The 27,711-nt window shown below is 40.2% G+C and overlaps 1 protein-coding gene across 1 annotated transcript in view; it reads left to right on the forward strand.

The window, feature by feature from the left end:
• The window catches only part of BIRC6 (baculoviral IAP repeat containing 6), a 343,022-nt gene that overhangs the window by 170,622 nt on the left and 144,689 nt on the right, over positions 1 to 27,711 (forward strand). Inside the window, exons 50-56 of the mRNA XM_075924970.1 lie at positions 1,984 to 2,184; positions 4,030 to 4,309; positions 11,176 to 11,432; positions 13,710 to 13,818; positions 17,323 to 17,544; positions 18,779 to 19,559; positions 23,614 to 23,757. Coding sequence (XP_075781085.1) covers positions 1,984 to 2,184; positions 4,030 to 4,309; positions 11,176 to 11,432; positions 13,710 to 13,818; positions 17,323 to 17,544; positions 18,779 to 19,559; positions 23,614 to 23,757 — 1,994 coding nt within the window. The remainder of the gene's footprint in view (positions 1 to 1,983; positions 2,185 to 4,029; positions 4,310 to 11,175; positions 11,433 to 13,709; positions 13,819 to 17,322; positions 17,545 to 18,778; positions 19,560 to 23,613; positions 23,758 to 27,711) is intronic.

Raw genomic sequence — 27,711 nt, forward strand, 5'->3', positions numbered from 1 at the left:
CAGCCGCTGCTAAAACTGACCAGCGCTGAATCCGGGAAGCAGGGGGCAGAACAGCTGGAGTGCTGCCGGGTAGGTCCAGTAGCGCTGCCCCTCGGGGCTGCAGGACCAACCTGTCAGCACCCCAGCTGTCCCGGATTCAGCCACTGCTGAAATTGATCAGTGGCTGACGCCAGGAAGCCCGAGACAGAGCTGCTCTGCCCCAGCTTCCTGGAATCAGCCGCTGGTCAGTTTCAGCAGCAGCTGACTTGGGTACACCTGGGACAGAGCAGCTGGGGTGCTGCCGGATTGGTCCCTGCAGGGCCGAGGTTTGGTGCTACCGGACCAACCCAGCAGCGCCCCAGCTGCTCTGCCCCAGGCGTCCCGATTCAGCCGCTGCTGAAACTGACCAGGGCTGACTCCAGGAAGCCCGGAGCAGAGCAGCTCTTCCTCTGGCTTTCTGGAGTCAGCCGCTGATCAGTTTCTGCAGCGGCTGACTTGGGGACACCTAGGGCAGAGAAGCTGGGGTGCTGCCGGGTTGGTCCAGTAGCGCTGAGGAGCTGTGCTGCGGGGCCAACTCGTCAGCACCCCAGCTGCTCTGCCCCAGGCGTCACCAAGAGCAGCTGGGGTGCTGACGGGTTGGTCTCGCGGCGCCAAGGGTTGGCGCTACCTGACCAACCTGGCAGCACTCCAGCTGCTCTGCTGCAGGCGTCCCCGATTCAGCCGCTGCTGAAACTGACCAGCAGCGGCTGAATCAGGGACTCCTGGGGCAGAGCCGTACTATCAGAAGGGAGGGCTATGAGGGGGTCTGGGGTAGCATCCCCCCACCCCAGACCCCTCATAGCCCCCCCTTTTGATAGTCCGGCATATCTGATAATTGGGCACCCCCTGGGTCCCAAAGGTGCCGGATTATCGGAAGTTTACTGTACTACATTCTTAGTTCTGCTGGGAGCAGTCTGTGAGGGGAAAGGAAAATTAAATGATTCTGTCTTCGAACTGTCATAAATGTAGTAATCATAGACAGCAAACTAAAGCTGTAAACTACCATGCCAGGTTCAATACTGGCCATGTAGCAATCTTAATATTATTTTCCTTTACTCTCAAAAAGGCTAGGTCAGTGGTTCCCAAACTTTTCATCATCACGCCCCCTTTTTGATTTTTGAGAAACCCTCATGCCCCCTCCCATCATAGCAGCAAAACTAGTTGAGCGGCTCCCCCCCCCAAAAAAAAAAGAACTCACTGGGGCTGAAAAACAAAAATAGCAGCAAAACTTAGGGGGCTGGGATTGACTGGGGGGCGGGGTCGTCTTGCCCCTCCCCCCCCCCCCGAATTTCTGCACACACCCCAGTTTGGGCTGGGCTTTGGGAAACCCAGAACTGTCAGTTCCTCTAATGCGAGAAAGAGGGAGGGGTGCTGCTTTGAACTATTTTTGATCCTACCAGTAGCTTAAGATGGACATGCAGAGCAGGCTGTAGTATTTTGAGATGGACATGCAAGAAGCTTTTAAGTCATGTACATATATATTTTGTGCATGTGCAGTGCTTGAAAACTGCACTTGCATTGGTGAGGTTTCTCTGGCAAAAGAGGCATGATAAACATGAAGATATCAAGCTGGATTCAGCGTAGCACCCTCTTCATTCTCAGTAGCTGGGGGTGAGAGCTTAGCATCTAACCAGAACATAGGTCCTGGACTTTAACAGGCTCCCCTCCCAACTTTTTATTTTGGCTGAGGCTCTAGAAAGTTTAAGACGTTGTCTAGCAGATATGCAAACAAAATTGCATTAGTTGTGTCTGCATATATAACTTATTTATACAAGTTATGACTAATATATTTTAATGGAAAGACAACAAAAATTAATTTAGCAGTTATAATGGTTATATCAAATTGCAGTGTGGTAACCTACAACAAATGAATAATAGAAAAGTGTTACTCTTTAGTGACTGGTAACTTGAGTACTAGTAATCAGGATTTTAGAATGTGATGTTAATTATTATGATTGATTGAAGGTTCCATCACATCAAGCAGTCCTACTGCCCAACCTGCTGAAGTACTACTTCAGGCTACGCCTCCCCACAGAAGAGCTCGATCTGCTGCATGGTCTTATATCTTTCTACCCGAGGAAGCTTGGTGTGACCTCACAATTCACCTTCCTGCTGCTGTGCTGCTGAAAGAGATACACATCCAACCTCATCTTGCATCCCTTGCAAGTAGGTAGATTATTAAAAATTGTGCTGAACTGAAAAACTCCGGGGATATAATTTTAGAAAAAATGTTATCTTTGAACATAAACCCCACTCTCCCCCCTGCCCCTCCCCGCCCCGATTTGGAACACTAATAAAAGGCCTGTCGTTTATTAGCTTTTCTTTTCTTACTGAGAATCACATGCCATGGAATTTCTGGTTTTTATATTTTGTACTGTTGGAAATAAGGGCAGGTCAATACTTAAAAAGCTGCACTGATGCAATGCTTTAGTGAAAATTCTACTACATGGATGGGAAAGATTCTTCCTCAAGCATAGTTGATCCACCTATATGAGACAGTAGCTGTATCAATGGGAGGAGCTCTACTGTCCACATAGTGCTTTTGCGGCAGGTTAGGGTTAGGTTGATGTAACTGTATTGCTCAAGGGGAGTTGTATCAACATAAGTGTGTAGAGCAGACAAAGCTTGAGTGCATCCTTATCTGCTCTTCTAGTTCTGCCTTCATTGTCTGTGATGAGAGTTGGTGTTAACTAGGAGAGGCCCTTGCATTTCAAACAGAATCTGCTTACATATTGATTAATTTGTTTACTTAGTTTTGAGCCCCAGGTGTTAATTCCCCTGATGCCTCAGACTGGGTTCTCTGAAGCATCCTAAAGGGCCTAAAGCCCTCATGACAACTGCTTTATTGTTAGACAAATTCAGTTTTAATGGATTATAATCACCACTGACCTGATGACTTTCTCTCCCATAGGTAAGGCTGTTAAAAACTGTCGGGAGTCATATCTGCACTACAAATTTGTGCTGGCATATCTATTTGTAATTCTTGACTAACATAACTGTTCTGGCAAAATCCCTAATATTGATTGGCAAAACTGCATTTTTGGCCTGTATAGCTTATTTTGCTTTGTAGGGCTAGAATAAAGTACATCAGCAAGCTTCATATACCCTAAGAACACCTTGTGATGACTATACAACACAGGTATATGTATAGCAGCAAGATGCTCTTGATGTAGACCTAGCCTGAATAGGCAGGGCCCTCCTATGCCTCCTTAGTTTAATCCCCAGTCTTTGACATGAAGTGCACAAATCAGATTTTGGATATGGATAAAAATATGAAATTAATGTGACATTTATGGTCATATTTTGTCTCACAGATCAAAGATATCTGCTCTTTTGTCTTAGCTCTCCTGGAAACAAAATAAACCCACACCCAATAAGGGGGTGACAGATTCATTAGTGGGAAAGCATCTCCTGCTGGCAAAGTGCCACCCATACTAGCCCACTTTGTCATTAAAACATTTGTCATTCAGCCAGGGCTTCTTCCAAAGCCCCGAGGAACAAAAACTCCCAACAGAAGTGCAATTGTAGACATACCCAAAGTTGGAAACTATGCTAGTTTATCATTTTAAAAACTGGGTACTCACATTGATAAATGGTTTTTAAATGAAGTCGAGCTGTTCATTAATTGCAGTTAATGTATGTGATTAACTCAAAACAAATTAACTCATTTTTTCTTGATCACAGACCCATGCTCAAGGTGGGTGTGCTTTTGTGCATTTCTAGGACGGGTACCATTCCTCCCAGAGCCCTATTCCTCTTGTGCTCTGGATCAGAGACCTGCTTCTTCTCTACTTCACAGAGCATGGAGGGACTCGATGCTCTGGGTTATATGCTTGAATTGACAGGGTATTAACATACTCATTCCCCCAACACACACTTCTTTCCAGCACCCAAAAATATTTAAATAACTGGCATTCTGTTGTTTAACAGTGTGACTACAAATAGGATTAATTGTGATAAGTTTTAAATTGTTTGACAGTACTAAAGTGTTACTCTCCTCTTACTCTGTAGCTTGCCCTTCATCAGTATCTGTTGAAGTAAGTGCAGATGGGGTGAATATGTTACCTTTGTCAACTCCTGTCGTCACAAGTGGCCTCACATACATAAAAATCCAGCTTGTAAAAGCTGAAGTGGCCTCTGCAGTTTGCCTTCGACTTCATCGCCCACGAGATGCTAGCACATTAGGCCTCTCTCAAATTAAATTGTTAGGCCTCACAGCCTTTGGAAACACATCATCTGCAACAGTTAACAATCCATTCCTTCCTTCTGAAGATCAGGTGTCTAAAACAAGGTATGTTTATTCATAGTTGCTTGAAATGAGGAGAGCTATTCATGCTTTTCATAATTTCTTTATGAAGTCTTATAAGGCAGAAGTTACAGGCAGTGATCTGAATTCTCAGATTATAGAGAAATGTGGGTAATCTCCATGAATAGTTTCCATTTTACCTCTTTTAGAAAATTTGGGGTTTAATTTAATGCAAGGAAGAGTTAATAAAATTTAGAAATTAAATGTATCGCATTTTAAAGTTAATGAGCAATAAGGAATTTGCTAACCTTCGGAGCAAAAGAATTGATAGGGTTTGTGTTTGGGAGCAAGGGAGGGGGGGATTTAAGATGCATTAGTGAGACATCATAATAGAAATTTTGGTTTGGTGCGAATTTAAAAAGAAATATTTTAATTTTAGGATTGAATTTAAAATGACCAAAAAGCAATGGAGGACGATATTAGCAATACACCAGATGACACAGGGTTTCCCATATAACCTCTAGTCCACCAGTAGTTAGAGATCTCACCTGGGATATTGAAAGAGTTCAGATCAGTTCCTCCTATCTGATATGGAGCTTGGGTCTCTTGTCTTGAAATAGAATCCCTCAGATCCTGGACTGGGAAGAGTTCTCTTAAGAGTCCATTTTAGTTTCTCGTTTTGAAGTTTTTATTTTTCATAAATAATCATAGATGCAAGGGTACTCGAACTTGGAAGTATCATCCTAGGTTAGAGCTCTACCTATCAGGGTATAGAATTATTCTTTGTTACTTTCTTGTTGGCTCATTGACTATTCATTGTTGTTGTTAATAACTAGGAATTGCCTCTATGAGCCTAAGAAAGTTGGAGCTTTTTTTTTCTAATAGCTTTGATTTGAATTGTCTTTAAAATTTTAGAGTAACTTAGGTGAAGAAACAGGAAAATGAAATTTAAATGATACATAAAGCAGCCTTCCATAAACAAAGATCAAAGGATGAGTCAGTTAACACTGAAGCTTTTTTGTAAATTCAGAAAATATAAATACGATAGCCAATTTTTGCTATTAATATTATATTTTGTGTAACTTGAGTTTGTGTATTGTTTATGCAATTAAAAATTGATATAATTTATAAAACAAGGGTGCAGTTTACTTGTCTACAACCTCATTTTTTCAAGTTAATTGCTTTTAATTGTTCAAGATAATTGTTCTTTTAACAGTTTAATATAGAATGTTGCATTATGTGTATTAAAAGAAAAATAATAGATGAAACAGGCTAAATATAAACAAAACACATATTGAAAAATGTGCAGCAAATACAGTAGAACTCCAAATCTGTTAAGATTCACTGTAATCTATTGTAGTATTTATCTTAATTTATAGAATCATAGAATACTAGGACTGGAAGGGACCTCGAGAGGTCATTGAGTCAGTCCCCTGCCCAAATACTGTCTAGACTATCCCTGATAGACATTTATCTAACGTACTCTTAAATATCTCCAGAGATGGAGATTCCGCATCCTCCCTGGGTAATTTATTCCAGTTTTTAACTACCCTGACAGTTAGGAACTTTTTCCTACTGTCCAACCTAAACCTCCCTTGCTGCAGTTTAAGCCCATTGATTCTTGCTCTATCCTCAGAGGCCAGGATGAATAAGTTTTCTCCCTCCTCCTTATGATACCCTTTTACATACCTGAAAACTGCTATCATGTCCCCCCTCAATCTTCTTTTTTCTAAATTAAACAAACCCAGTTCTTTCAGCCTTCCTTCATAGGTCATGTTCTCTAGACCTTTAATCATTCTTGTTGCTCTTCTCTGGACTCTCTCCAATTTCTCCACATCCTTCTTGAAATGCGGTGCCCAGAACTGGACACAATACTCCAACTGATGCCTAACTAGCGCAGAGTAGAGTGCAAGAATGACTTCTCGTGTCTTGCTCATAACACACCTGTTAATGCATCCCAGAATCATGTTTGCTTTTTTTACAATAGCATCACACTGCTGACTCATGTTCATTTTGTGGTCCACTATAACCCCTAGATCCCTTTCTGCTGTTCTCCTACCTAGACGGTCGCTTCCCATTCTATATGTGTGAAACTGATTGTTCCTTCCTAAGTGGAGCACTTCACATTTGTCTTTATTAAACTTCATCCTGTTTACCTCAGACCATTTCTCCAATTTGAATTATGACCCTATCCTCCAGATTAGTCGCAACCCCTCCCAGTTTGGTATCATCTGCAAACTTAATAAGTGTACTTTCTATGCCAATACAGGCAGTCCCTGGGTTACGTACAAGATAGGGACTGTAGGTTTGTTCTTAAGTTGAATTTGTATGTAAGTCGGAACTGTTACATATTGTGGCGGAAACTCTAGCCAAACATTTCTCCAGAGCTCAGTTTTATTCTCCCACACCTCACTTGCCTCAGTCCTTTATTCTCAAGCTGAGGTGTCTGCTGAGAAAATCCGCTCCACGTCTCCCTGGTCTGCTTGGGGGGTGGGAGGGCGCTAGCTTCGCGTCTCCCTGGTCTGCTGGGGGGAAGCAGCTAGTGTGGGGTTGCCTCACCCCGTTTGTAAGTAGGGATCCGATGTAAGTCGGATCCATGTAACCCGGGGACTGCCTGTATCTAAATAGTTGATGAAGATATTGAAGAGAGCCAGTCCCAAAACAGACCCCTGCAGAACCCCACTTGTTATGCCTTTCCAGCAGGATTGTGAAGCATTAATAACTTCTCTCTGAGTATGGTTATCCAGCCAGTTATGCACCCACCTTATAGTAGCCCCATCTAAGTTGTATTTGCCTAGTTTATTGATAAGAATATCATGCAAGACCATATCAAATGCCTTACTAAAGTCTAGGTATAGCACATCCACCGCTTCTCCCTTATCCACAAGAATCGTGATACTATCAAAGAAAGCTATCAGATTGGTTTGATATAATTTGTTCTTTACAAATCCATGCTGGCTGTTCCCTATCACCTTGCGACCTTCCAAGTGTTTACAGATGATTTCCTTAATTACCTGCTCCATTATCTTCCCTGACACAGAAGCTAAACTGACTGGTCTGTAGTTTCCTGGATTGTTCTTATTTCTCTATTTATAAATGGGAACTGTATTTGCCCTTTTCCAGTTTTCTGGAATCTCTTCTGTCTTCCGTGATTTTCCAAAGATGATAGCTAGAGGCTCAGATACCTCCTCTATCAGCTCCTTGAGTATTCTAGGATGCATTTCATCAGGCCCTGGTGACTTGCAGGCATCTAACTTTTCTAGGTGATTTTTAACTTGTTCTTTTTTTATTTTATCTTCTAAACCTACCCCCTTCCCACTAGCATTCCCTATGTTAGGCATTCCTTCAGACTTCTCGGTGAAGACCGAAACAAAGAAGTCATTAAGCATTTCTGCCATTTCCAAGTTTCCTGTTATTGTTTCTCCCTCCTCACTGACCAGTGAGCCTACCCTGTCCTTGGTCTTCCTCTTGCTTCTAATATATTTATAAAAAGTCTTCTTGTTTCCTTTTATTCCCGTAGCTAGTTTGAGCTCATTTTGTGCCTTTCCTTTCTAATCTTGCCCCTGCATTCCTGTATTGTTTGCCTATATTCTTCCTTTGTAATTTGTCCTAGTTTCCATTTTTTACATGACTCCTTTTTTATTTTTAGATCATGCAAGATCTCGTGGGTAAGCCAAGACGGTCTTTTGCCATATTTTCTATCTTTCCTATGCAGCGGAATAGCTTGCTTTTGGGCCTTTAACAATGTCCCTTTGAAAAACTGCCAACTCTCTTCAGCTGTTTTTCCCCTCAGTCTCGATTCCCATGGGAGCTTACCTATCAGCTCTCTGAGCTTACCAAAATCTGCCTTCCTGAAATCCATTGTCTCTATTTTGCTGTTCTCCCTTATACCCTTCCTTTAGAATTGTGAACTCTATGATTTCATGATCACTTTCAAATTCTCAACCAGTTCCTCCCTATTTGTTAGGATCAAATCTAGAACAGCTTTTTCAACCTTCTGAAATAAAAAAAATTGTCTCCAATGCAGTCCATGAACTTACTGGATAGTCTGTTATGATAGATTTGTCTGTTTATGTACATTTAGGCTCTGATGTAGCAAACATTCATATGAGGAACTTAACCTCTCTAGATAGACAAGTTGATTGCAAAGTCATTATGCATGTGCTTAACTTTATTATGGTGAGTAATTATTTGCAGGATCTGGTCCTTAATGAAGACTGCTTACTGATTTTCTCATTCAGTGCACTTTACTGTGTGCAGTACTTGTAAACGAGACATGCAGATTTCCGATACTCCTAACTACACAGCAAATTTAGCAGTATATGATTGCATAGTTAAATTTCCATCAAATTTTGGCATTTATATTTCAGCTACTTTCAAATCCTTATACAGATTTTCGTTTGAATCATGATAGTTGCTTCTTCCCGAAAATCAACGTCTCCAGTCAGATTTTAGGATTTACCCCCTCCTGGTTCAGGCTTGGGATGTTAAATATCAGTTAATTGAATAGTTGAGTAACCTCATGAATTCTTATTGGTTACTCAACTATGCTTTAGTTCCCGGGGATGCGGATGGCAGTCAGTGCACTCGGGCCTCACTCCCAAGGAATCCCCTGCCACTCTGCACTGCCTCTATATCAGAGGCAGCAGTGCAGGGTGTCAGGCGGTAGCTGGTCCATGAGGGAAGCCAGTTTAAAACCAGCCCTGCAGACCGGCTGCTTGTTGCTCTATGCTGCTGTCTCTGATAAGGTAGATCGTGCCAAACCAACCTAATCTCCTTTTTTGAGAAAGTAACAGATTTTTTAGATAAAGGAAATGCAGTGGATCTAATCAACCTCGACTTTAGTAAGGCATTTGATACAGTACCACATGGGGAATTATTGGTTAAATTGGAAATGATTGGAATTAATATGAAAGTTGAGAGGTGGATAAGCAACTGGTTAAAGGGGAGACTACAGCAGGTCATATTGAAAGGTGAACTGTCAGGTTGGAGGAAGGTTACTAGCGGAGTTCCTCAGGGATCAGTTTTGGGGCCAATTTTATTTAATCTTTTTATTGCTGATCTTGGCACCAAAAGTGGAAGTGTCCTAATAAAATTTGCGGATGACACCAAGTTGGGAGCTATTGCCAATTCAGAAAAGGATCGGGATATCATACAGGAAGATCTGGATGATCTTGTAAATTGGAGTAATAGCAATAAGATGAAATTTAATAGTGAGAAGTGTTAAGGTTTTGCATTTAGGGATTAACAACAAGAATTTTAGTTACAAGCTGGGGACACATCAGTTGGAAGTAACGGAGGAGGAGAAGGACCTTGGAGTCCTGGTTGATTATAGAATGACTGAGCCGCCATTGTGACATGGCCGTGAAAAAGGCTAATCCGCTCTTGGGATGTATTAGGCGAGGTATTTCCAGTAGAGATAAGAAGGTGTCAGTGCCATTATACAAGGCATTGGTGAGACCCCATTTGGAATACTGTGTGCATTTATGGTCTCCCGTGTTTAAGAAGGATGAATTCAAACTGGAACAGGTACAAAGAAGGGCCGCTAGGATGATCCGAGGAATGGAAAACCTGTCTTATGAAAGGAGACTCAAGGAGATTGGCTTGTTTACCATAACCAAAAGAAGGCTGAGGGGGGCCATGATTGCACTTTTTAAATATATTAGAGGGATAAATACCAGGGAGGGAGAGGAATTATTTAAGCTTAATACCAATGTGGACACAAGAACAAATGGATATAAGCTGGCTAGTAGGAAGCTTAGACTTGAGATTAGACGACGGTTTCTAGCCATTAGAGGAGTGAGGTTCTGGAATGGCCTTCCAAGGGAAGTAGTGGGGGCAAAAGATCTACCTGGCTTCAAGATTAAACTAGATGGGTTTATGAAGGGGATGGTTTGATGAGATAACATGATCTTGGTAACTAATTGATCATTCATTATCAGTGGGAAATAGGTCAATGGAGGGATGATAGGAATTACTAGAGAACTTTCTGGGTGTCTAGCTCATGAGTCTTGCCCACATGCTCAGGGTTTAGCTGATCGCCATATTTGGGGTCAGGAAGGAATTTTCCTCCAGGGTAGATTGACTGAGGCCCTGGAGGTTTTTTGCCTTCCTCTGTAGCATGGGGTACAGATCACAGCTAGAGGATTCTCAGCATCTTGGGGTCTTCAAAGTATTTGAAGGCTTCAATATCTGAGATATAGGTGAGAGGATTATTCTGGGAGGGGTGGGTGAGATTCTGTGGCCTGCACTGTGCAGGGGGTCAGACTAGATAATCATAATGGTCCCTTCTGACCTTAAAGTCTATGAGTCTATGAGGGTGGCAGCAGCCCCTGTCTGGGGGGCAGTCTAAGGCCCCAGACCCAGCATGAGCCAGAAAAGAGCCAGGCTGTCTGCCAGCCCGGCTCCCAATACACTTTAAATGCAGAGCTGCAGCAGAAATAGATCACAGGCGAGGACTGAGGCAGGCTGCTGGCCAACCTGTTAAAAAATTCACGGGGTGGGGGGGGGGGGGCGCGGCGGAAATATGTGTAGTCTATAGCATTAACGTATAAGCTTTTGCTTATTGGTTAATCAACTATACTATTACTATCCTATAACATACTGTTACATCCCTAGTTGAGGAGAGTGATACAATTTCACATATAAGCACTCAATACATTTTGTGACAAAATGAAGTTGCAGGCATGTCTTGAACTTTAATGTTGAATTCTTTAATGTTTGTATACTCTTGCTCTAATAAAGTATAATTCATTTAAGCTTTGGGTGCCTATTACTATTTAATCACAGATATTTATATTTCTCTTCCTGTCATACTTCCCTATATAAAAGCATTTGATTGACTTAAAGTTAATACATCATAATTATGTATACACTAACTCATTCTAGCTTTTTTTTGTTTACTATTTCAGTATTGGATGGTTAAGATTGTTGCATCATTGCCTCACTCACATAAGTGATTTAGAAGGAATGATGGCTAGTGCTGCAGCACCCACTGCCAATCTGTTGCAGACATGTGCTGCCTTACTGATGTCACCATACTGTGGTATGCATTCTCCAAACATTGAGGCTGTGCTTGTAAAAATTGGGCTGCAGTCCACTAGAATAGGCCTAAAACTAATTGACATTCTTCTAAGAAATTGCTCCGCATCAGGGATCGATCCTGCAGGTGAGAACATATTACTTTATTTTCTCTGGTGTTTTTTTTTAAATATTTGTCATTCTAAATCTTGCAATTTCTTTTGTGGTTCGTGTAAATTTCTAAGTAGTTGGTTGAAATTTACTAATTAAGGTTTTGACTCTATTTTTAAGTTGCACATCGCACCTTAGTTTTCTATGGTGTATAGTGCTGTGCTCTTGAGTGTCAACAAGGAGGCTCTAGCACAGTGGTTCTCAAACTAAGGATCATAAGGTGGTTATATGGCAGTTGCAAACTGTCAGCTCCACGGGACAGAAGCCAGCATTAAATTAAATTCCCTCCCCCATTTTTAATTTTTAAGGTGGGGTCGCACTGAGGCTTGATGTGTTTTAAAAAAAAAAAAGTAGTGACCTATACAGAAAGTTTGAAAACTACTGGTCTAAGACTTAATTATCTTTTAGTGCTACAGTGGCATTACCAGTACAAATAAAACAATGAGTTAGATTAAACATCAGTTTCAGCAAATTGTCAGATAAATGTTCTTGGGATTCTTTGGGATAAAGGAACTTTGGAATAGATGTGCATAAATTCCCAGATGCAAACTGTGCTAAGGAATACCTATAGCTGAGAACATCTGCAGGTAATTAAGCTAAATTTCAGGAATGTTGGAATTATCATATAACTAAATCTTGTTAAACCTAAGAAACTGAGTGTTATGACGAACTTTACAGAAATTATTTTTTTAACTTAACATGTTTGGATTTTTTTAAATTTAACCCAATTTTCAATTGCCTGCATTTAAAACTTGGTTATGTAATCATGACATTACTGTTAGGTTTGTACCTTAAATTACTCATTTGTTAATGTACATAAACATTAAGTGGAAATCCCAAAGAGATGGTGATCACACAATCTTTCTAATGGTTAGAAGATTTAGTATCAACTTGAAATAACTTTTTAATTTCAGCTTTGAGTCAGAATCACTCATACACTGTATTTGTTTTATGGCACTCGTAAAACAGCCAAAGTACAATGGCTGGTAACCTGAAATTACCGTTGCTTGACATGGACTGAGCAGCCCAGAATAGCCAGAATGTACACCCAGTTTTTTCCTCTTGCCCCAGTAAGTAGGCCTGGTAAGAGAGGTAGCTTAAATAAATTTTAATCATCACTTTTGCTGTTATATCCTAATTGAATGTTTGTCAGCAAAGGCTAGTATATAAATTTCTTTTCAGAGAAACTCATGAAGAATAGCTTGCTTTAAAAATGGTTGCCATCTGTTGTGAATAGGACTTTAGTCACAGCTTGTCCTCATTAACCTGTGCTGTTTCAAAGTGGCCATTTCACTTTTCAGGAGAAATGAGGGTGACTTAAGGTGAGATGAGAGAGTTTTCTTCACTTCCTGACAGGATAGAGGAGCACTTAAACAAGCAGGTGATGATGGTGTGCATTTTTGCTAAGAACATCCTGTCACCTCAGTCTGTGGGAACAATATTCTCAAAGAGTATGTCTACAAAGTAAGGCTAAACTCGAAATAAGCTGTGCAGCTTGAACTACATCAATTGCATAGCTTAAGTCGAAGTAGCTTATTTCGACTTTGGGCACATCTACACAGCACTTATTTCAAAATTGAGTACTCTTTCCCCAACTTCTCTTACTCCTCGTACAGTGAGGTTTACAGAAGTTGGAGTAAGAAGCCTGTTATTTTGAAATAAATTGGAATTTATTTTGAAATAACAGGCTTGATGTGTAGATGTGCACTACGTTATTTTGGAATAACTGATGTTATTCCGAAATAATGCTGCTGTGTAGACATGCCCAAAATGGGCACTCAAATGACGACGATAAGAGCAATAGGATGTATCAGCCGTTTTGGAAGTTTCTTCATGAAATTTGCTAAAGAAACTCTATTATGAAGAATAACAAGAAATTACCATTGCTACTTTAAAGTAGTTAAATATGATATATGCACAGATTTTTAATGAATTTTAATTGAGAAGTTTAAATAATGGTTTCCACAACAGAGGTAACTTAAAACCAAGCCTGACTATATATTTAAAGGCCTAATTTTTAATAGAGAAATTAATGAATTTACTTGTAAATTCTCATAATGTGTTTTGAGTATTCAGAATAGTCGTAGGTGGTATGATGGAAGGCATATGGCATTCCTTATATATCTGAAATTGAATATCTATTATTGAGTTATTATACAGTTGTTTCCAATAATTGTTCCACATATACTTTTTAAAAACAAAAAAATTAAATGAGTACTTTTACTGTTACTTTTTTCCTTGTGTGTGGGGCAAGATTTGAATAGCCCTTTACTTTTTGGAAGACTGAATGGCCTATCTTCTGACTCTACAATAGACATTCTCTATCAGCTCGGAACAACTCAGGACCCTGGAACAAAGGACAGGTGAATAATTAATTAAATTGTTAATGTTTTTAAATATTAAAACAATTCTCATTATGTACTCAAACACAAGCCCATTCGTTTACAAGCTGATCCCTCAAACTTACAAAGAAAACACGGTAAAAGTCACTGACTCGTTTATAAGCCAAATCCAGAGTACAAACCTCCAGTCCCAGTTCCTCGGGGTCAGCATCAACATGGAGGCTTTCAGCTGAGCTTTTAGCGCTTCACACTTTAATGCTGAGCTTTTGATACTTACCCAGACATGGGAAGCAACAGTGGGTTGAAGGATTTGCTGGCTGCTGGGAAGTGTAAAAAGCTCATTAAGAGTGTTATCAGTTAAGAGCCTCTCAGCTAAGAGACTGCACACTAGGAGCTAGTATCCAGCCTACCGAGTCACCGAATCCAGCCCGTAGACCATTCTGCCAGGACCTCAGCCATGTAGCTGTTGTGGTTTAAAGCACAGTCTGTGTGGCGCTCTGCTCTGTGGGGAGAGGGAGGCTTCCCAGCCCAATCCTCAGCTCCTATAGGCTGGAAATAATTGGCCAATAGGAATTGATCCCAGCCAATCTCAGCTCCTGTTGGCTGGAAACAGTCATTTAATAGGAGCTGAGAAATAGGTCTGAGAGATGGAGGCAGCACAAACCTCTTTCCCTGGAGGGAACAAGCCTGCAGTTTAAAGTAATCTGGGGCTGTAGTAGGCAGGGAGCCCAGCTTTCCTTGTGGGTGTAGCAGGGCTGCTTGCTTATGTAAGCACCTCCCACTCTGAGCCTGCCTCTGGCACCCCTGCCTCTCCTGCACCCTAACTCCCTCCCGCACATCACCATCCAAAACCTCTGCACATCCTTCCCCATGTCACAACTCCCTCCTAGACCCTGTACCCTCTTCTTCACTCTTCCTCCAGGCCAGAATCCTCTTCTGCACCCATACTTCCTCCCTTACCCTACACCCCAGTCCCCTGACCCAGGTCACAATTTCCTCCTCCACCCAAACTCCCTCCTTGACCTCATACTGCACCCCAGTCCCTTTCCCCGTGCACTCTTCTGCACCCAACCTCCACCCTAGAGCCCACATCTCCTCCACAGAGAAGTGCAGCCCGTCACCATTTTCCAAAATCTTGGGAGTGGCCCCCCACCAAAAAATATTGCCCACTCCTGAGCTAGCAAGTTCTTCAGCACACATTGTTTCATGTGGCTCCAGAAGAACCTATTCATAAGCCCACCGCTGCTTTTCACAGTGGGATTTTTTCCCAAATGCATCTGATGAAGTGGATCTTTGCCCATGAAAACTTATGCTTATGCTCCAATAAATCTGTTAGTCTATAAGGTGCCACAGAACTCCTCGTGGCTTTTCCAAAAAAAGTTAGTTTATGAAAGAGGATATACGGCACTTGTTTAAAAAGGGACTTCTCATTATGCTAAAACATACTTTTAGATCTCGTTTAAAATAACCTCTGAGCACAGAACTATAAATAAGTTTATAGTTTTTCATTCTACAGGTACCTAGCTTTGCATTCTCTTCAAAGTAAACCGAGCACAAGTAAACAATATACTTTTTAGTATGGCTACATGTAAGTGTATGCATCTTGGTACAAAGAATGTAGGCCATACTTACAGGATGATAGGGGAAAAAAGATGGGGAGTTGTGGTGGATAATGAGCTGAACGTGAGGCTTCATTGTGGTGCTGTGGCCAAAGAACTAATGCAGTGCTTGGCTGCTAAAAGAATGAAATCTCAAATAGGAGCGGAGACTTTTATTTCTTGACTTGGCCCTTTGCTGCTGCTGCTGCTAGAATACTTTGTCCATTTCTGGTGCCATTTAAGAAGGATAGTTGATAAATTGGAAAGAGTTCAGAGTAGAGCCATGTTCATGATTAAAAAAAATCAGAAAATATTAGGGTGTAAATAGTTAAGTGAGAGAGGCCGGAGCAGGACTATTCCAGCCCTATGGGGTCCTGCCAGAGGCAAGCCTGGCTCGGCCCTTCCACTCGCAGGCAAGAACTGTTCCAGCTTGCCAGAGGAACCTGGTCTGTAATGGGCCTGGCATAGCTCCCACCCACAGGTTACACACTGGCTCCCCAGAAGCAAGGCCGGCAGGGACTGCTGGCACCGCTCCTGGGGAGCAGGCTGGAGAGCCCACAACAAAGCTGCTTCCTTGGGAATGGGACCCATAGCAGCTATGGCACCGAAGCCTCCTAACTGGCAATGGGCCTGGCAGCAGCCTTTGCTGACTCCATTCCCAGGGGCCAAGTTGCAGAGCCCACAATGAAGCCACCTTCCCAGGAGTGGGGCCAGTAGGGGCTGTTTAGCCCCATTCCTGGTGAGCCTTCAGTATGAAATTTATTGAAGCTTTATACTGCAGAGCCTGCAGCATGTCTAACTGTGATTTTTAGCGGTTACATAGTTACATTTTAAATGAATTTTTACATTCCAAGAAAATACACTGTACGGTGAGAGCTCATTCTCATTAGCATAACAAGGTGAAGGCTAAGGAGTAACTTGATTAGTCTGAATATCTACATGAGGAATAAATATTTAATAATGGGCTCTTGAATCTAGCAATTAAAAGCATAGCATCCAGTAGCCTGAAGTTGAAGTTTGACAGATCGAGACAGGAAATGATGTACATTTTGACAGTAAAAGTAATGAATCATTGGAATGTAAACGTAATTAATCAAAGCTTGTGATGGACTCTCCATCACTGACAATTTTTAAATCCAGGATTGGATGTTTTTTCTGAAGGATGTGCTCTAGGAATCATTTTGGGGAAATTTTATGACCTGTGCTGTTCAAGAGGTGAGACTAGGGTGCATCTGCACAGCACCCTAAACTCAAAATAAGTTATGCAATTTGCGCTGCGCAAATTTTCTTATTTCAAATCTATTTTGAAATGGCTTCTTTTGAAATTTGGCACAGCTACACGGTATCCTGAAATAACCATGCATTGTAGATGTACCCTGATGATCAAAGTAGATCCTGCAGATCTTGGAATCCATGAATCTATGAAACCCATTTCTTCTTTTTCTATTACTTGTAGGTGTTCAGAATGTTGGTAAGATGCAGTAATTCTGTTGCTTCCCCTACATTCTGCTCCTGAACTTCAATAGTTTGAGTTTGTTTTCCATACACTGTGTGGCTATAGAATTACTTACATTTACCATTTAAAACGTAATTTTAAAATTACTTCATCTTTTAATTATTGCCAAGCCCTAACTAAGTCTTCTGAGGTTCTCCTGCAATGGTTATTGGCATCCCGGGCATTACAAATAGTGCAGGAAATGTAAAATTTGAGAAATGGCAACATGACATTCATTTTGTTGCAGATGAATAAAGAGATCTCAACTTTAAAAAAAAATCAAATTCTACAGTTAATGACCCTTATAATGTTTGTAGTATTTACCTTTAATATTGCTTTAAATAGTGTAAATTATTTTAGGGCAGGAAGTTGATCTATTTTATAGGTTCCTACTGCTTATGTTAAAATATGCTACATGGTTTTGCCTTCCAGAATACAAGCCCTGCTGAAGTGGGTCAGCGATTCTGCAAGAGCAGCTGCCATGAAAAAAAATGTCCGGATCAATTACATCTGCCCAAACAGCTCAACAAGAGAGTATGGTCTCTTGATGCCATCTCCTTCTCATTTGCACTGTGTAGCAGCAATTTTGTGGCATAGCTATGAACTACTTGTAGAATATGACTTACCCGCATTGCTGAACAGAGAGCTCTTTGAGTAAGTACTGCAAGTAAAATATTTCACTGTGTTCTATAATTTGTTTTTCATTTATTAAGATATGATAGGCTTTTTGCTATTTCCGTGTGCAGTAGTAGTGGAGTACTTATGTATTTGTTGCTTAATTATTATGGTTAATGAAAAGATACTGTTTATTACAAAGAAGGATGAGATTATTATAACAAGTGTAATATTCTAAAATTTTGTTAGTAATTTGTAGTGGCCAATTTTTTTTAGCCCATTTACTTTTCTATCAATATGTATGACATCATTAAATGGCTTTTGTGGCCTTATTTTTAACACGCGTCATTTCTGAAACTTATTTCAAGCTTATTTCAGATTAACTGTTACTCCTTGTAGAATGAGGTGTAACAGTTAATCTGAACTAAGGACTTAGTTCAGATTAACTTTAAACTGCCGCGTGTAGCCTCGGGCAGTTCGTTCGAACTAAGGGGATTTAAAAATGGTGGTCAGACGGGAACATGCAAATAAAGCCCAGGATATTTAAATCCCGGGCTTCGTTTGCAATTCCGGTTGCCTGATTTGCCTACCTAGCTCGAATTAACGAGCTAGTATAGACATACCCTGAGTGCTCAGCTCTGAAGGCAGTGTTGCAACACTAAAGGTAGCACTGTGAGTGAGGGCATGTAGAAGAACTATATTAAACTAAGTCTGCATTACGCTATTTTTCATTCTTCTATCCTACAAATTGTTTAGATGGTGCTTGGATAGAGAGTTATAAAATACCCTGGGAACTTTTACTAAAATATTTTGAGATGTTTAAACTTCTTAATTGCAAAGTTCTTCACAAAGATGGGTTATGTATATCCCCATATTTTCACTTGTGTTATTGAGGTCACAGTTTGTTCCAGGTTGCATGAAGCAAATGGTAGAGTTGTATGATGTGGGACTCTTGATATTTTTAGTCCTTGTTTTCAATCTACTAGCTAACAGCCGTATCAAATATATCATAATGAAATAAGTTCAAATATAGTGATGGGAAAATATTTTAAAGCAATGCCCAGATTATTCTGTAATCTTAAGTAGGCTAACATTCTAAAATTTTGTGCTTTAAATAAAAATAATTCTCTGAATGTTGTCATGTCCCTTAAAAAAAACCTCATTTATAATATCTTTGAAAAGCATTTTTAAGAACTTTATCAAGGTAAAATGGAAAATAAGTGGCAGATTTTTGTTTTGATATAACATTTATTTTTCCCCCTTATTTCTCTAGATCACTCTTTAACTGGTCCATGTCTCTTCCCTGCAACATGGTTTTGAAGAAAGCTGTTGACAGTTTGCTTTGCTCAATGTGCCACATCCACCCTAATTATTTTTCTTTACTCATGGGATGGATGGGTATTACACCTCCTCCAATGCAGTGTCAACACAGACTGTCTATGACGGATGACAGCAAAAAACAGGACCTTAGTTCATCTTTAACAGATGACTCTAAAAACGCACAAGCACCTCTTGCACTAACAGAGTCTCACTTGGCTACCCTTGCTGCCTCATCTCAGTCTCCCGAAGCTATCAAGCAATTATTGGACTCAGGTTTGCCCTCTCTCCTTGTAAGAAGCCTTGCTAGTTTCTGCTTTAACCATACTTCCAGCTCTGACTGCACTTCTCAGTCTGTGGATATTACACAGGATAGACTCAGGAGACATCACGTTCCACAGCACTTCAATAAAATGCCCATCACGGCAGACCTAGTTGCTCCTGTACTCAGGTTTTTGACAGAAGTTGGTAACAGCCACATCATGAAGGATTGGCTGGGTGGTTCTGAAGTCAATCCACTGTGGACAGCACTTTTATTTCTGTTGTGTCATTCTGGTGCTACTTCTGGAGGACACAGTGTAGTAGCACAACAGACCAGTGCAAGATCTACTTTGCTTTCTTCAACAGCAGGTACAGGACTGACCACTCAACAAAGGACTGCAATTGAAAATGCAACAGTTGCATTCTTCTTACAGTGCATTTCCTGCCATCCTAGTAACCAGAGGCTAATGGCACAGGTAAAAGAGCAATACCTTTATCCGTATCTCACTATTTTTGTAAAAATTTAGAGAACATAAGCTTTTATGGCTCAAATTTTGCATAAGAAAAATAGCTCATTGGATGATTAAATATGCCATTTAACCAGTAGTTTTACATTATTGAAATATTAGCACTAGCACATTGGGCTCTGTTTGATGGCAGAGAGATTATTACTTCTGAACACTAGCACAAATATCCAGTATGGTACATGGGATTCTGTTTTGTCACTTACATTAAAGAGCGTTTGTTTTGCTAACTCAGAATAAGAATGGCACCTTGATGGTGTGTTTCCAGATCAAATTTGCCCTATTGTGAATTCTTAATTTGGAATCTGAAGATAAAGCTGGGTGTCTTTAGTCTCTGATTAATAAAAACACTTTGCCATGGACATGCTTGAGCAACTTGATTGCTGCACAAATAACAGAATACGTTACATTTGGAATTTGGTTAACATATTGAGAAGAATGGAATTGCTCAGTAGTAGCAACATTCAGGTGCCTTTTTGCTCCTGCGCAGCTGTTGCTCAGAAGTGTCCACAATTCACAGGAGGGGAAATGTTCATAAATGGTCATTGCTCTTACAAGCTGATACTGCAAACAAGCATCTATTGTACTTAATTTCCTATTAGCTGTTAGTTCTGTAGTGCTATCAGGAGGAAAAAGTTTAAAAAGCCTTAATTTTTGTCCGTAAATTGAGACAATATATACTGAGATAAACTGAGTAAACAGACGCTATGTCCAGAGAAGAACTTTACTCCAGCATAGTGAAATTCTTCATGAACAAGAAAAGTTACTTTCCCCATTTCTGATGCAACACCTGGTAAAGATTGATAAAAATATTGCAGAGGGAAAGTCAGTTATTCTTTGTTCAGAATATTGCCTTAAAATAAATGTGAATTAATATATTGACTCCTATCAAGGTGGATTAATTTAAATCGAGGCAATTTAAATGATTTCAATCACAGCAATTTAAATCACCAGAATAAATCATTGATTTAAATTGTTTCCCAGTGATACTAATTCATACATTTCTTCAAACAATGGTGTATATCTGATCACTAAAACATGTTAATTTACAGCTTAGTACAGCATTTTAAAACATCTAACATCAACATGTAATTTTTTTAGATTACTTGATTTTTATTTAGGAAATAATACATAACCCTTACTACCTGTGTCAAGCTGTAGATGCAACAGCAGTACATTAGGAATGATAACTAAATGATACATACAAACCAATAGCACTTACATTTTATTAAACTAAATCTTAAATGTTACATAAATGCTTCACTTTGCAATTGCAGCAGTCATCAGAGTTGCTGGCTGACAGCTGTACTTAAACTCTTTTTTTTATTTTCAAATGTTATTAACTCTAACAGAAAAGTCCTCAAACATGAAATGTACCGTGTTTTGAAAACTACCATTAGCTCCCATCTTCCCCACTCCCACAGTCATGTTGATGCAGATTTAAGTTACCAAAATAGCTAAGAATGACTGTGCTTAGTGTTCACTTAATTTTGGAGTAAGTCCTATTGAAAAAAGTATAAGATGGGGTTCCTTTGGGAAAGCTCAGTTATGCTGAAGTAAAATAGAGAATAGACTTATGGCATCACAATTCTGCTCTGTGGCCCTGATGTTCCAATTCCAAAATAAGAAGCATGTACTATGTAATAAGAAAATGACACTCAGTGGCAACTGGCAACTTTAGATTTCTCTTACTGCAGCTTTCCGTATTGTTAACTATTTAAACAAGCCATAAGGATTAGCTAAGCTAATTTGTTTTCTAGCAACACATAATGTGGCAAACAACTTGGGAATTTACTTGTTAAATCACACTTACCCTAAAAGGCATGGAGTGTTGAAGAATGATGCATTGCAGATTTGATCCACATTGTTCTTCACATATCGACATTTTCATCCACATGATTTTCTCCCAATAAGCAATTTTCCGTATGATGTTTCATTCTTGCAGTTAGATCCTGCATCATCTTGCACTACTTACACTTGACATATTTTCCTTTTTTACTCAGAACCAGTTTGTTCAAAATATTCCCAGATAGGGTGTGTTTTGCACCCAGAAGCCATAACAGATTTTCTGTGGCAAAAGTGTGTTGGGATATAGGAAGCTGTGCATGTGCTTTTCCTTTTCAGTCACCTCCAATGTTCCTTTCTATGCTGCCTCCATCCTTTCCTGTATATTGTCTCTCTGTATTTAGACTCAGAGGGGTAGCAACTGACGAAGTGGGTCCTTGCCCACGAAAGCTTATGCTCCAACACTTAGTCTATAAGGTGCCACAGGACTCCTTGCCGCTTTTGTATTTAGACTAGAGTTGTAAAAGTGTAATTGATTAACCAATAAGAAAAAAACGTATATGTTAATACTATAGAGTATAGACTACACATGTTCTCCCCTCCTCTCCCCCTCACCCCCCCTCCCCCGCCCCGGCCACTAAATTTTTTAGTGGGCTGGCTAGCAGCCTAGCTCAGTTCTGGTTTGCTACAGGTTCGTGACCTACCCCTGCTGCAACTCTGCATTTAAAGTGTATTTGGAGCTGGGCAGTCAGGCAGCCCGGCTCAGTTTCAGCTGGGTCCAGGAACTCAGACCACCCCCTACACAGGGGCTCCTGCCACTCTGCACTGCTGTCTTTTTTAGGATTACCAGATGGCTTCAAATAAACCACTGGACACATTTGATCTCAGATGGGAGGAGGAGGGAAGTGGGGCTGGCCAGGAGGATGGTGCAGGGATAGGACCAGCTGGCAGGAAGCAGGTCTGTCCGGGAGGGGGTCAGGGGGAGCGGAGCTGGCTGGAGGAGATTAGGAGGAGGAGGGAGGTGAACTGTCTGGCAGGATTCAGGGCTTATGGGGGGGGGGGGGACTTGCCGACCGGAAGCGGGGCTGGCTGGGGCGGGGGGAGGAGGGAGAGCAGGGATTCCATCCCGCCCCACCGTGTGTAGTTGCATACTGCCTGGCTGGTAGACACACGCAGCGTGAGCGTGTCTACTAGCCAGGCAATACAGAACTACGTGCTAACACTCCTAATAATAAAACTTAACCTAATTAGAAAATACTGGACATTTTTTGTGTCCGGTATTTTCTTAATTTTTTTTCCCCCAGACAGAACCCTCAAATACCAGACTGTCCCAGCTCCCCTCACAGACCAGCTGCCTCTGATAAAGAAACTAGGGTTGCTAGGGTTCTTAAACTGGCTCCCATCCCGGACCAGCTCCCACCAGGCACCCTGTGCTGCTGTCTCTGATAAAGAAACTAGTGTAGAGTGGCAGGGGTCTTCTCTGGAGTGAGGCCGGAGAGCACTGGCTGCTGGCCCCACCCCCAGGGACTATGGAATAGTTGACTAATGAATAAGAATTCATGAGGTTACTCAACTATTCAATTAACTGGTATGAAACTTCCCTAATGTAGACCATGACTTAACTAACTCCTGTGTTATGTTTGGCCCAGGTCCACTGTTACATAAGCACAGAACAAAAACAATCCGCTCCAGCCTTTACATTTAGTAGTCTGCTGAGAGAGAGAGAGAGAGAGAAACTGAAAGCCTTAGAACTTTCAAGAAAAGAGCTAGTTATTAGGCTGGACAGACTAGAGTCATTAATTCATTTTATGAGACTAAATGTAGGTGTAGTATGTTTGAGATGAGGTTTAATTGTAACAATCCTATTTAAAGAGACATCTAATACTTTATTTTTTAATGAAAATGTCAGATTTAAATAAAAATGAATATTGCATTATTAAAAATCTGACTTTTTTAATTGGTTTTTTTATCGATCCTGACTCCTATGCTTCATTTTTAATTTGTTTCCTTTTGGTAACCTGTTCTTAGGTGACCATTTATCCTCCTGCAGGGTAGGAAATTGAAGATACCATTTAAACCCTAATTTGAAAAACTAATGGAGGCAAATCTTAAAAAATTAAGGGTCATGCTGTATTAGTAATGTTAATGTAAAGCTATATTTTATGGGGTTTTACTCCATCATATTATATTTTTTATTTTTTTTTGTAATTTGAATTTGTAGGTTCTCTGTGAATTGTTCCAGTCATCCCCTCAACGAGGGAACCTCCCAACGTCTGGAAACATTTCAGGATTTATTAGAAGGCTATTTTTGCAGTTGATGCTGGAGGATGAAAAAGTGACAATGTTTCTTCAGTCCCCGTGTCCAGTAGGTCTTTTATGTATCTACGTTATGAACGTCTGTTTGACCTGACCACGCTACATTTGTGCATTCTCACAGTTGATTCTCCCTTTTTTTGCAAACCAAATGACAGCTTTCTTTCCTCTGTTTATTGTAAAATAGTGAAAACTACTGTTTTGATGGGTGTGGGAAGAGGGTTAAAGGGTTTTTTCTGGATTTTTAACTTGCTATATACTATACTGATGTATTTACATAAATTTAACATTTAATAATGCTTCCAATATTAAACCGGCTGTAATTTCAGTCTGAAAGTCAACTTCTGACTATTCTGAAAAACTAAAAGGTAGTGATGAGAACCTCAAGTAATTGTTTCTCCTATTTGATAAAACAAGTTAAAGAATGCCCAGAATGGAAGGGCAATTGGTGTAGTTTATATCAGTTATCACTGTGCAGAGAGAAGTGAGTGGAGTTGAAAATTTTTAGAGGATTTCAGTTCTCTGAAATCTAGAATCTCTTGAAGGACTTGTGAGAACATGTCTTATGAATTTATTTAGCTCTTAATTTTCAGTTTTGTGTATTGAATTCATTAGATGTTTCTATTTACTACAGTTAGAATTAAGGCAGTTAAGAGGCAGGTAATTGTGTAGTCGATACAATTTATATTGAATACATGATTAGTCAATAAGGGAAGGCGCTACCCCCGCTGCACATCTGGAACTTAAATGTAGTAAGAGCTGAGTGCGCAGGCATCCTAGCTCCTACTACATTTAAACTGCGGAGCTGCAGCAGGAGTAGGTCCAGGACCTGGCACGAACCGAGACTGAAGCAGCCAGCAGCCCCTCTCCCTGCAGGGTCCTAGCAGGGGGGAGCTGGGACCTCCTGCAGACAGGAGCTGCGGTGAAGCAGACGCTGTCTACAGGGTCCTTCTGAGAGCAGCGTTAAGTGGCACCATGGAGATGGTGCTAGGGGGCACTAGCACCTGCTTCTCCCCTCCTCCCCTGCTGCCTCTGATATTTTGGGTAGTAGTAGACGAATGGACTACTCTTCTACATCCCTAGTTTGAATGTGAGAGAAAGTTATTGGTCAGTGAGTGATGAGTGTTCACTGGTTACCAAATACCCATTGGTATACATTTAATTTTAAGTTGCCTGATATTGAAGGAAGTGGTGGCAAATGAGTGCCAATAAATACAGGTAATAATAGCTTTCTTTTCCTAAATAAAGATTGAGGCATTGAGAGTTTTTAGTGAGAATTTATTTACAAAAAAAAAGTTTTGCCAAAAGACATAAATTAGCTTAAGTTTCAGCTTTCTTTTGCCAATATCCCCTTCAGTATAATACAAAATGAACAATTTATGAAATAGTTGAAACACTACACCCATAATGCACTTCTTTAGACAGATTTAAATTTAGAAGTCCACTGCTACATCCTACAAGTGAAGAAGTGAGGGAACAATTAAAGGAAGAACTGAAACCATCTAATACTTCCATTCTAGGAAAATTGCTTTCCCATTTACTGATCCATACTATTAATACTACATTTGAAAAATAAACCATGGAATATTGTATCCAAGTTGTTGACAGTGTCATCTAAAAATGGAGTGATATGACAAGGATGTCTTTGCTACTAGTTCAAACAACAAAAATGGAAATAGAGCAATTTCTCAAGTGCACCCATCCTAAACTGCTAATATATAGATGTTCAGCACAATATTTAAACCTGTTGAAAAGAAACACCTAACATGTTCCTAAGGTATGTTGAGGAAGTTCAGAGGTTCTTGTCAACCACTGTGACACTTGATTTATTATTTTACATGGAGGATTGATGCCCCAATTTCTGAGTGGCACTCATGATGAAGCACATGTTTACATTTACATCCAACTACCAAAAGTATGAAATTTGCACTTTGAGAGAACACACTTTTTTACACAGCAAGAGACTACAGAGAATTACTTCGCAAAAGTAATTGGAAAAAGTCTTCAAAGGAATGCCTACTACTGTCACAATGTATGATGAGATGATTTTTATCTCAATAACAAAGAACTGGAAGCATACAAAAACAAATTTGAAAAGTGATCCAGGGAATCTGAATATATACCTCAGGTCAATTCAGAATGTTGCTAGATTGTACAGTCTGCTCAGTATCTAACTAGTGTGTTTCTGGACCATGACTTAGCACCCATTGTGGTACATTTTGTTACATCTCTTCTAGCATCTCAGGCTACGTCTACACTGTAGCCTTCTTCCAGAAAAGCATATGCAAATGAAGCGGGGAGTGGAATATCTCCATGCTTCATTTGCATAATTAGCAGCTTGAGTAAAAAGGAGCTGTGCACTAAAAACCCCTCTTGCACAAGAGCCGTTCTTCCTCATTTTTTCAGCAAGAATGGCTCTTGCGCAATAAAGAGAGGAAGCAAAATTTGTGGGGATGATGTTTCTCTTAGAGGGACTACTCTCTCAGCAACAGAAGCAGTGCTCTACCAGAATTGTCCCCAGCCCTGGAACCCTCAATTCCCCCCAAAAGAAAGAGGTCAAAATCTGGATGACTTCTTGGGACTTTTCTCATATACCTGTCCTGACCCACAAAAGATTTCTTTAGAAATAACTCTGCCTGAGTAGGTCAGATCTTCTCAATATGCAGGACCAAATAGGCATGTCTATTATCTTCAGTTTGAGACCCATCAAGGTAACTCCAAATATATACTCCCAAGACTACTTATGCCATCCATCTCTAAGAGGAATATTTCCATGTCTTAGGCTATCAAAAGTGATTAACAAGGTCCCTTGATGCCAAGCCTATCCTTTGTCTCACATCCATCCCTGGAGTAAGATTTGGGGATATTCCTTTGTGTTTCTTCACTAGTTACCCATTGAGTGGTGGCTGACATTGGATCTTGAAGGCTTTTATCAACACTTTCCACCACCCTGAAACCACTAGGATCTAGGAAAAGAGCTCAACATTCTTACAAGAGCCAGGATCCGGACTTTCCATAGTGACCAAGTGATTAACCAGACTCGAGTCATTCTTGGCTCTTGACTTAGACTCTTCTCTGGATATAAAATTACTTCTTTTTGCTCAGTCTCAAACATCTGAATAAAAAATCCTAGCATAATGTGGTTATGCACAGAACAATTAGGATATATTTGCAACATACAGAATCTTTTAAAATACTGGGTTCCACATTTGTATTTTTTCACCTAGCCTATCTAGAACAGGGTATAAGTTGGCCCCAATTAGTTGGATAGAGCAGTCTGATCAGAAATATCATTTGCTGTAAACAGTACATCTTCAGATATTCAAATATTTTATAACAAACCACTCAAACACTGAAGAGTTCTCAGATGTCATAAAAAGTAAGTTCCAGCTAAATTTTGATCCAGTGACATTTGTGCAACCCCTTTGCTTTTGATTGGGTTCCACAGAAATAAACTGCTCCTGTATTTGGTATTTATTAAACACTCTGTCATTGAGCAAGGAATAACACAGGCATAGCTTTCTGTGCAGAGCAGGGAAGATTTTTGCAAAGCGAGGATGTGTAAAAGGCAATTAAAATGTTTTAAGAAATTAATTCTACTACGTTTAAATGAGGAAGGTAATTTGTGTTGAGGTGTAATATTTTCAGTTACTTGAAAAGAACTTCAGTGGTTCTTGTACTGTAAAAGCAAAGTACCTAGTGTGAAATTTAGAATTACTTTGCTACTGTATTTCTGAATACTCATGCATGGTATGTGATCTTCAACTTGTTTGTGTTGATTTCTAAGGGTAATAACTCCACCTCCACTTTTGTGCAAAATGTATTGGAGTGGGGGAATTTCCTTTTACTGTCAGAAACTGGTTAATTTTCTGAGTACTGAACAAAAAATAGATTTTTGCAGCAGTTTTGTTTGTGTAAAGTTTTTTTAATTTATGATGAATGATTTTTGCAGCTTATCAAGTTGGCTTCATATTTTGATTTTACTTAATGTGGTTAATATCTTCAT

The sequence above is a fragment of the Pelodiscus sinensis genome, chromosome 3, assembly GCF_049634645.1.
Source record: "Pelodiscus sinensis isolate JC-2024 chromosome 3, ASM4963464v1, whole genome shotgun sequence".
Classification (NCBI taxonomy): domain Eukaryota; kingdom Metazoa; phylum Chordata; order Testudines; family Trionychidae; genus Pelodiscus; species Pelodiscus sinensis.